Source organism: Xyrauchen texanus, chromosome 3, assembly GCF_025860055.1.
Source record: "Xyrauchen texanus isolate HMW12.3.18 chromosome 3, RBS_HiC_50CHRs, whole genome shotgun sequence".
Lineage (NCBI taxonomy): Eukaryota > Metazoa > Chordata > Actinopteri > Cypriniformes > Catostomidae > Xyrauchen > Xyrauchen texanus.
Genome location: NC_068278.1, coordinates 36,126,007 through 36,137,119, shown reverse-complemented (window position 1 = coordinate 36,137,119; position 11,113 = coordinate 36,126,007). Strand labels below are relative to the sequence as shown.

The window sequence follows — 11,113 nt, the reverse complement described above, 5'->3', positions numbered from 1 at the left end:
CCACTCAGTTGCCATTTTTGGAACGCTCCAGGGCTGGGTAAACAAGCGTCATAAAAGTACAGCTCTGGTTCACAGCTTATGCGCTTGCGCATGCGCGTTCTCGAGTTGACGGACAGGTTGTGTCTAAAAGCTGATTGGCTCTTTTATTTGTAAAGCGGGACTTCCTTTTCTACATCCGCCATATTGGGCGTTCTAATGTTTCTCATTCATTTTAATAGGAGTGGTTCGACTCTGCTAAATAACCTCTGGAAGCATTTATGTCGTTAAACTGTTGAATTGTCGTAAAGTGGCGTTTGAGCCAATCGGAAGACCCCGCAAAGTTTCATTTGTATGCATGCTGTATCCGGATACTAAGGTCTGTTTTACAGTCAGTATTATTAATACATCTGCTGACAGTATTATGAGTATCACAAGCCATACGAATTTATACGATGGAAATATGTTTTCCATATATATTTAAAATAACCACATACAGTGTTACAAGATAAATGTCACTTAAACGATGGATGTTGTAAGATATCTTTGTATTGTATTACTGTCATTACGAGCCAAGACAGCACGTCGACATATATCTTCATATCTGTCAGTTTTACTACAAACTGATTCCTACTGATCTCATGTTAAAAGTTGCGGTATTCTTATCTGTATGTCATTGTTCAAAAAAAGTAAAAGATTGATGTCATTGCATGTATTTGCTTGTATAATGTATTCTCTAATTACAGTATCAAAATGAGCATCCACACTCTTGTGGTTCTGTACGGGAGCCAGACAGGAACATCGCAGGACACAGCAGAGAGGATCGGGCGTCAAGCACAGAGAAGGCGGATGAGAGTCAAAGTGGAAGCCCTGGACACTTACAATGTGGTCAGTGCATGTTAAATATGAAGTGTGTAGTCATACACGGTACATATGAAGCTTTATGCTTTCTTAAGATGAAACTGTGAGATGTATTAGTAATAACTTTAATAACTGATCAATTGCTTTGATATGTTAATAAATGTCTGCTCTATAGGCCAACCTGATCTCAGAGCCTCTGGTTGTGTTTGTCTGTGCCACAACAGGACAGGGTGACCCTCCAGACAATATGAAGGTCAGACTATAGATAGCAGGACATCTCCATACATGTACCCCCTTTAAATGGTTTTGTTTTGATTTAGCAGGGTAAAACGGTTTCTCATTTTAATATAGAAATTCTGGAGATTCCTGTTCAGGAAGTCTTTGCCTGCTGATTCACTTTGTCGTGTTCACTGTGCAGTGCTTGGCCTTGGAGACTCCTCCTATCCAAAGTAAGCTGAAGATTTTTGTAATTTTGCTTTAAAATGTGTTTCACATATTTTTAATGGATTTGAAATGGCAAATACCCGTTCTTTACTGCTCAGCACAGAGGCCATTCTATTGAATGCACAATCATTAGAAGGGCATGAAGTGTCAATGTTGTGAGGGTTTAGACTATATAATATGATTGTACATTGTTTACATATGTTTTTTGTCATTTCCTAGGTTCAACTTTGTTGCTAAGAAGCTCTATAAGCGTTTGCTTCAGCTTGGTGCTAATATGCTGCAGCCTGTTGGACTTGCTGATGATCAACATGACCTGGGGTGAGATTTCAGCAGAGATTTCCCCTTGTTACTCTACTCTCATAACAAGTTGACATATAGGAGGGAAAGCTTGTCTCATATAAAAATGTATGGGTCAAAATCCTCATCCAACAATTCTATGTTCACATACCTGAAAAATACTAGTAAAGTGTTATGTTTATTACATGTATTATAAGTATATAGCAGTAATAAACATTTTGAGGGGCTGTATTTATTTAAAAATAGGTCTTGTTGACCAGTTAAATGGCTTTTCAATACAATGTAAGTGAGTGACTTATTCTACAAGTCTTGCAGAACTCCCATGCATATACAGTATCTTTGTATGCTTCCATCTACATATGTGTAGCTGATATTTCTTATATTACTCCTCAGGGCAGATGGTGTGATTGACCCCTGGTTAATTTTGTTCTGGCAAAAAACCCTGTGTCTCTACCCACCTCCAGCAGGCCTTGCACCAATCCGGGAGGAAGAGAAGTGTGTTATATAGTCTGTCCTTAGTTTTTGAAGTGATTGTTCAAACACTATATTAACTTATACATATATTTTATTTAGATATTTACAAATAATATTTTAAACTTTCAGGCTTCCACCACGATATGTTTTCCACTTCCTAGATGAAGCTCCAGACAAGCAGGTTGAGCATCTCCAGACACCTGATAACAAGGCATTTCCCACCTCATTGCACCCTTTCCCAGCTCAAGTGGTGTTCAATCAGAGAGTGACTGATCTCTCACACTTTCAGGATGTCAGGCATATTGAGTTTGACATCACAGGCTCTAACATCCAGTGAGTGGAGAAAACATTTAAAACAACAATAATAAATATAGATTAAAGGTAGTAATGAATAGGTTTTACAGACCGTTTTTATGAGTATGTCCATGTCTGACAGGTACAGTGCAGGGGACGTTGTAATGATAAGGCCCTGTAATGCTGCAGATGATGTGGAGCAGTTCTGCCAACTATTGGGACTTGACCCTGAGCTCTACTTTACACTAAATCCCACTGACAGCAGCACAGGTGATACTTAACACTTCAAAAAAGAGAACAAGGATGTTTTATTCACCTTGGCTGCATTAAGGTTCTCTGGGGCTTATAGTTTTGCTGGGCTAGTCCAGTCGTCGGGGGGTGTAGTAGGAGGTGGAACGTTGTTACTCTACGACCATGCACTACACGCATTTCACTGTTGCACACGTCTCCATTTTTACATCAGCGTCTCCTGCTGAACGGTTTACATATGTGTCCTCCTGTGAATGTTGGGTGCCGGATGCCACGACAGGGCTCCCCTGCAGCCAGTAAGCCTGTGCATTAATGCGGCCCTGTTATTCACATAATCTAGATTTTAAAGGAATAGTTCACCCAAAAATAAAAATTCTGTCATTATATACATTTACATATGACCTTCTTCCTTGAACACAAAAGGATTTTTATTTAAATCTGCTTACGTCGATTTGCCATATGATGAAATTAAATAGTGAAAGGACAAAATACACCATAAAACCACAGTAAAATTAGGCTACCCCAGGTGCCATTCTAAACTATGATTGGTCATTTCCCAAGCCAGAGGTGGGGCTAGGTAAAACTTTGTTGGGAGAAAGGTGCCTGAGTTTGTTCCTGGCAGGCTACTCAGCCTTACAGACTCCATATGGTCTTTCTAACAATTCAGTCCACTGGCGTCCATATTTGAAATTCTATTGGGCAGCTATTTTTCTGTCAACATGCAGCATACAAGAGCATCTACTTGAATGGGGAAAGACCAAAATCTCCAAAACAGAAATTGTAATTTACAAAAATTGTATTTGTATTTGTGTGATTAACAGATGGATATTTAAGTTGTTATGCACTCACAAATCCAATCAAATCATTGATCAACTTCTGGTAAACAGCACACAAATCAAATACGGATATTTAAATACATCAAAATCTATTGTGATGGTAGAGGAGAGAGCTTTATAATTGAACGGACAACTAACAATTTAGAGTGCATTCAAACAGCCTTTATCAAATAATGCATTATTTACTGCTACTTTTGTGTTTAAATTGATTTTATATGTAACAGCCATCATTTTTTTTTATTAAGAACTTATTTATATTAATACGTATTCAACATAAATGGACGACACATTGCCCCTTAATAAAAAAAGGTACTTTTGACACTGGTCCCTTCGTTTGACCAGTTAGAGCACAATTAAATTTCGCTTAAAAAGAAAGTTTGGGTTTCTCTCCTTTCTGTAGCAGCAGTTTTTGCACGTCTCCCTCAGCCCTGCTCCATTCGCTTTCTGGTGGAACAGTTTCTGGACATTTCTGCTGTTCCACGTCGCTCCTTCTTTGAGCTGTTGGCCACTTTTTCCACTAATGAACTAGAGCGTGAAAAACTGCTGGAGTTTAGCTCTGCTCAAGGCCAGGATGCTCTTCATTCCTACTGCAACCGACCCCGTCGAACAGCCCTGGAGGTGAGAGATCCCAGTGACTGTTGGAATATGGAACAATATGCTTTTTTAAAAGTCAGTGCTCTGTTGCTCTGATTTTCTAGGCATCCTAGTTTCTATGAGATTATAACAGTAAAGAATCCTTTAGTAGTCAATATTTCTAATGTTAGCACACAGGAAATAAAACTATTTGTAAAATGACTATTAAGCTTTGGGTCGCACTCACCCTATGGATAAACTTAAACACTTCTGGGTGGACCATACTGGCATTTACCATTTAATACCTTTTTTTTTTTTAGGCACTTGCAGACTTTCCTCACACCACAGCTGAGCTGAGTGTTGACTACCTGTTGGATCTTTTCCCTGAAATCCAGCCTCGCTCCTTCTCCATTGCCTCTTCGCTCTTGGTAAAGACTAAGTATTGTAACTATTGATACTTTATCCATGTCATCTGCAGAAATAGTTTTATTTCACTGCTACAACCTATTATACATTTATTTTTGAGTTTTACAAATGGCAAATGTTGGACCAATACAAGTGCTAATTTAGTTGCACTATGTTTTTTACTGTCCTAGAGTTTCATGTACATATTTTGCACACACTTATTTGTGTTACAATTTCTGAAGCCTGGAGAATGTTGCTCTGTATGGTATTGTTATATTATACAGTGTTGTGTAAGCACCAAGCATTGCTGCAAATATTGGCTTCCACCTACTATCCCCTGTAGGCACACCCTAACCGCATCCAGATCTTGCTTGCAGTGGTGAAATATAAAACCACTCTTCATAAGCCACGCAAGGGACTGTGTTCTACCTGGCTGGCATCTCTAGATCCCTCTAAAGGTGGGTGTGGTCTACCTGGAGGAATTAAAATGTAAAAAGCAGTAGGGAGTAATACACCAAACAAGATATGTAATTTGTACAAATACAGTAGTTCAAGTAATCTGTTTTTTTGGGTAGAGATTTTTGTCCCCCTGTGGGTGAAGAAGGGGAGCTTGAGTTTCCCTCAGGACCCAGATACCCCTGTGATAATGGTTGGGCCAGGGACAGGTGTGGCTCCCTTCAGATCTGCCATACAGTTGAGGGCTACTCAAGGGAAGATGGGTGAGGAAAATTTATTTTGAAAAGTGATAAAGCAAACATGTATGTTATTAATGAGATTTAATGTGAGGAAAACATCTTTTAAAGGAATAGTTCACCCAAATATAAAAACCCTGTCCTTATTTACTCACCTTCTTGTTGTTCCAAATCCAGATGCTGTTATTTTTTCCTTATTGAACGAAAGGATATTTTGAAAAGATCCTCACGCAGTTCTTTTCCATAAAATGACAGTTCAAAGTAACCACAGATGTCAATCACCAAAAGCACCATAAAGCATCATGCAAGTAGTCAGTCTAAAGCCCAAAGTATACTTTGGTCAGACACGAACGCTGAGTGTCCACGTACAGGACATGTGACACAAATCTTGTCATCAGCACAGTGCTTGAGCACTGAACGTGCGCAGCACGATTTTTCTTACACTGCATCTTTTACTGCGCAGAACGCACATGCTCCTGGAATTATTTGCACTAATTAGTGGATCCACAAGGTGGCAACACTCACATTTGAGCCGTTGCTTTCAAAGAAACATTTGAAGAAGATGTAATTGCAGACAAACATCAGAATATCAGAAGGTAAAAACAACAACAGTAGATGTGCAAGTCAAGAGCGCACGTGTGAGGAGGTCTGGAGATGCCTGCATTTGTATAACTTGAGTCTGAAGGAATCTAAAAACAACTTAATGTGTCTTAACTCCTGAAGAGAAATAGTTCAGTGTCTCATAGCAGTTGTATCGTGCATCTGCCAACTGCCTATGTATGTGCACAGTAATATGGAGGATACTTTGACAGGCTTGCGTTTGACTGAACGCAGACGCTGAGTGTTCGCATCAAAATCAAAGTAAACTTTGGGTTTAATTTGTGTTATATTCCAAGTGTGCTGAAGCCATACAATAGCTTTGTGTGAGAAACGGACCCAAGTCATGGACTACAGCAGTGTTTCCCAACCACAAAGATTGTCAGGTGTGCTGTGGAAAATTATCAAATTCCACAAAATAAATAAATGCATGAAAATAAAATAGTCTCACAGTTTATTTTAGAGTGAATATTTACCTGTTTACGAATATCACAGACTAATTTAAATTCACCAAGAAAACGCTTAGACTTAAACATAAACGAATATTTTATTACTTTCTGCTATCTAAGCAACTGCAAGTTTTTTGTTCTCTCTTCCAAATACATGTTTTCAATGTTTATTGTGCACGCCTCTTTGATTTCTGTGACGCTTTCTGCAACTCTTGTCATGTGGAGGGAAATGCGGCGCTTGACGCTGGGTTCAGCCTCCAGAACCGAATTCAAACTGCCACGAGAAGTCGTCTGTCCGAGGCAAAGACACAAAATCTAATGACAATTGCCTCAGCATCTGTCTCCCTTGATGCGCTTGATTACACACAGGCGAGCTGACCAGGAGGAAGATTTGAGTTGTCGATTGAGTTCTGTTCAGTTCATTTTTACATGTTTTGTTCATAGTTTACTCGTATTTGTTTTTTGTAATATTGCGTTGTGAAAATTTAAATGACGGATAATAATAGATTATGACTGAATTTTTACAACTCTGTCCGTCAAAATGAGGGATGATGAGAAGGTCTAACGCAAGCACTGTATGCGATTTATTTTTAGTTATTATTTATTTATTTGCATAGCCGAATTTCAAATATTTCAGGTAAACATGTTAGGAAAAATATTTATGATGGTTAGCCTATGTGTGATAGTGGTATGCCATAGAATTTTTTTTAGTCATAAAAAGTGTGCCATGGCAGAAAAAAGGTTTGGAAACACTGGACTACAGGGATGTGATTTTTAAGGATTAAGCCGGACCTCTGTGAATTAAAGATAAACTATTAATTCTCTCTAAGAATTTTTCACACAAACAAGTGTCATTTACTTTAGAGTTGAGAAAGTGCTAGACAGCGGCTACTGGTTTTCTGTGCCTACTCTTTATTCAAGGAACTGGTTTATTTGAATTAATCCAGAGAACTAAAAGTTCATAAATGGTTGTATATAAAACGGGTAGTTGCTGACCGGTTAAAACATTTTATTGTTAGGGGCAGTTCTTGTGTTGGGGATGTGATCTTTGCAGTGAAAACCTAAAATATAACTTTACATACAAAGTACTCAGTGCCAGTATATTGACCCATTTGTATGTATATTCAAAAACCCCTGCAAACTGAGTCCAGACAATAGAAAATGTTAGACAAGTCTAGACATGTATTTTTTCCCCCGTTTAAATTGGGAAATTAACTTAAATTACGGACATGAAATTTTTTTTTGGAGACCACACAATCTCTATTTATCTATTTAATATTTAATTTTATTCATAGTCGTTTTCACATTAATGTGGAAAAACCGCCATGACAGTTTTGAAAGCGGCACTCACAGTACATGTAGAGGGAAACCATCCAAAACGCTTTGAAACCTGCAGACTTTGACTTATAAGACATTGGTATATCTATCAAGAAAGCATTATGGATTGAACTAAGATTGAAATCCCGATATGGCCTTGTTGCACAGTTAGTAAATTGCTGTGTTTTTTAAACCGTCTGCATTCTGTATTTACCGCTTCAGTCAGTGCTGCATGAGCGAGCGGTGCCCTCTAGCGGCTGTGTGTGGAATGCTGAGCAACACATCAATATTAGACGATCCAAGGTTTATCATATTGCAATTCAAATCGCAAAGTGGTGCCACAGTCTTTGATATGTACATTTTCCTGCTTTTTTGTCCTTTTGCAATCATATGCCTAGGACTACTTTGATGCTGCTTTTTTTGTTTTTGGAGCTTGATAGCCATGTTCATTATGGACTCTCCTTGTAGGGATAAGAGCATGATATGAGGGGCGAGTAAACTATTCCTTTAAGGCAGTTATGTTTTCATATATTGCTGCAGAGTTTTCTTACCCTTTATGGCCTAATGAAGAAATGAGGGCCTGATTTGTTACTTTCCTATATACCTTGAAGAATTGTGTTTTGAGTCCTGAGTGTACTTTGAAGGCCAAGAACACCTTTTAAATGTAGTTACTGTGTGTTTCCTCTTATGTGTAATGTTGTTGCTGTCACGGAGTGGTTTGTCATAATATATTCTAACCCCAGTCTTGTCTCCTTTTTCAGCTAATGTGCTGTTCTTCGGCTGTCGGTCTGAATCAAAGGACTTCTACTGTCGATCAGAATGGGAGGAAAAGGTGCAGGCGGGCCAGATGATCCTTTTCACAGCCTTCTCCAGAGACCAGGTAAGGCAATAGGACTATAATTTTCCTGTTACCTCGAGAGCACTGTGGAGTGGAGTGTAAGAGATTATGTCAGACATTATTATCTAACTGAACTGCTGCTGTTTGAACTAGTTCTCAAAACTACATTAAAGACATATGGTAGTGCAAGTAATGATCATATGAAATTCGTAGCTGAATGATTTAAACACAAATGAATAAATGTAATTTGTTTTTAATTAATGTAATGTATAAAATCTTCTCATTACAGTATTTTATTTTTGCAGCTGGATGTTTCCTTTTAAAGGCTGTGGTATACAGTGAGCTAGAGATTTAATTTTAACTTGATTCATTTGCAGGAGGATAAAATCTATGTTCAACATCGAGTGAAGGAACAAAGCAAACTTTTATGGGATCTGATAGCAAAGAGGAATGCCTTCTTTTATATAGCAGGGTAAGTTTGCTTCTTCAGCTGCCAACAGGTCAATTCATTTTAACATCAAAAACTTTTCTATATGAATAGCTTTGACATACTAATTTAACAGAAAAATGTGAATATCATAACAGTTGTGCTCATAACTACTTTTCAACCTAATTTTTGTTCTTACTCTATGTATATATCCAAACAAATGTATGGTTGTAAAGCAGCATTTATGTTTGTATTATAGATAAGAGCATTTTATATATATATATATGTATACATACATTTAAAGTCAGAAGTTTACATACACCTTAGCCAAATACATTTAAACACAGTTTTTCACAATTCCTGACATTTAATATTAGAAAACATTCCCTGTCTTAGGTCAGTTACAATCACTACTGTTTTTTAAGAATGTGAAATGTCATAATAATAGTAGAGATAATTACTTATTGCAGCTTTTATTACTTTCATCACATTCCCAGTGGGTCAGAAGTTTACATTCAATTTGTTTGTATTTGGTAGCATTGCCTTTAAATTGTTTAACTTTGGTCAAACATTTTGGGTAGCCTTCCACAGGCTTCTCACAATAGGCAGCTGGAATTTTGTCTCATTCCTCCAGACAGAACTGGTGTAACTGAGTCAGGTTTGAAGGCCTCCTTGCTCACACATGCTTTTTCAGTTCTGCGCTAAAACTTTCTATCAGATTGAGGTCAGGGCTTTTTGATGGCCACTCCAATATCTTGACTTTGTAGCCATTTTGCCACACTATTGATGGTATGCTTGGGGGTCATTGTCCATTTGGAAGACCCATTTATAATCAAGCTTTAACTTCCTGGCTGATGTTGCTTCAATACATCCACATAATTTTCCTTCCTCTTGATGCCATCTATTTTGTGATAAAATAGCAGTCCCTCCTGTAGCAAAGCACCCCCACAACATGATGCTGCCACCCCATGCTTCACGGATGGGATGGTGTTCTTCAGCTTGCAAGCCTCACCCTTTTTCCTCCAAACATAATGATGGTCATTATGGACAAACAGTAAAATATTTGTTTCATCAGACCAGAGGAAATTTCTCCAAAAACTAAAATCTTTGTCCTCATGTGCACTTGCAAACTGTAGTCTGGCTTTTTTTATGGTGGTTTTGGAGCAGTGGTTTCTTCCTCACTGAGCAGCCTCAATATAGACACTTGTCTACCTGTTTCCTCCAGCATCTTCACCAAGTTCTTTGCTGTTGTTCTGGGATTGATTTGCACTTTTGCACAAAAATATGTTCATCTCTAAGAGATAGAATGTGTCTCCTTCCTGAGCAGTACGATGGCTGCATGGTCACATGGTGTTTGTACTTGTGTACTATTGTTTGTACAGATGAACTTGGTACCTTTGCTTTTGGAAATTGCTCTCAAGGATGAACCATACTTGTGGAGGTCCACAATTTGTTTTCTGAGGTCTTCGCTGATTTCTTTTGATTTTCCCGTGATGTCAAGCAAAGAGGTACGGAGTTTGAAGGTAGGTCTTAAAATACATCCCCAGGAGCACCACCAATCAGAAGCTAATTGTCTGAAGGCTTAAAATAATTTTGGGGACTTTTCCAAGCTGCTTAAAGGCACAGTTAACAAGAGTAGGTAAACCTCTGACCCGCTGGAATTGTGACATAGTCAATTAAAAATGAGACAATCTGTCTGTAAACAATTGTTGGAAAAAGTAATTGTCATGCTCAAAGTAGATGTCCTAAAGACTTCCCAAAACTATATTTTGCTAATATGAATTCTGTGGAGTGGTTAAAAATGAGTTTTAATGACTTCAGCTATGTGCAGGGCAGAAATGAGCTACATCTCCCTTCTTATCTAGGAATGCTAAGCAGATGCCGACAGGTGTATGTGATGCACTGAAGGGGATTTTTGAAAAAGAGGGTGGCATGTCTGAAGATCAGGCACAGGAAATGCTGGATGCCATGGAAAAAGCGGGGCGCTTTCAGAGTGAAACCTGGTCCTGATCTCTTCATTACACCCCTCTCATAGCCTTAATAACCCACACATTCTGAGAGTTTGAACACGGGTAAAAGGGTGTTACGCTGGTGACTGACTCCACCACAAGGTTTTACAAGACGTTGCCAAACCTCAATTTTGGTCAGTCGGACCACTCGCCTTAAAAGCAAAATGATTGCTTTGGAATGCATCTGAAGATAATATTTAGTCATTTTGGTCTCTCGCTCATATATATATATATATATATATATACATATATATATATAGGATAGGCATTTTGGCCATTTTGTCTACTCGAGTACTTGAAAGGCAATGACGTGCATAACTGTGTATATATATATATATATATATATAATATATATATAGTAATATGTCAGACAAA

At 38.2% G+C, this 11,113-nt stretch overlaps 1 protein-coding gene across 4 annotated transcripts; it reads left to right on the top strand.

The window, feature by feature from the left end:
* Nucleotides 1-229: 229 nt before the first annotated feature.
* Nucleotides 230-11,068, top strand: ndor1 (NADPH dependent diflavin oxidoreductase 1). Of its 4 annotated transcripts, none has more exons than XM_052107426.1 (15): nucleotides 230-355; nucleotides 723-864; nucleotides 1,013-1,090; nucleotides 1,189-1,286; nucleotides 1,501-1,599; nucleotides 1,972-2,073; nucleotides 2,182-2,385; nucleotides 2,489-2,616; nucleotides 3,835-4,049; nucleotides 4,325-4,432; nucleotides 4,753-4,867; nucleotides 4,985-5,128; nucleotides 8,226-8,344; nucleotides 8,680-8,774; nucleotides 10,595-11,068. In XM_052107426.1, the coding sequence occupies exons 2-15, from the start codon at nucleotides 730-732 to the stop codon at nucleotides 10,737-10,739; spliced, it is 1,785 nt and encodes a 594-aa protein (XP_051963386.1). In that variant the 5' UTR covers nucleotides 230-355; nucleotides 723-729; the 3' UTR covers nucleotides 10,740-11,068. The 4 variants fall into 4 exon arrangements, with proteins under 4 accessions (XP_051963386.1, XP_051963359.1, XP_051963376.1 ...); XM_052107399.1 differs by having other exon boundaries at nucleotides 3,832-4,049; XM_052107416.1 differs by lacking the exon at nucleotides 230-355 and adding an exon at nucleotides 526-626 and having other exon boundaries at nucleotides 3,832-4,049.
* The last annotated feature ends 45 nt before the right edge of the window (nucleotides 11,069-11,113 follow it).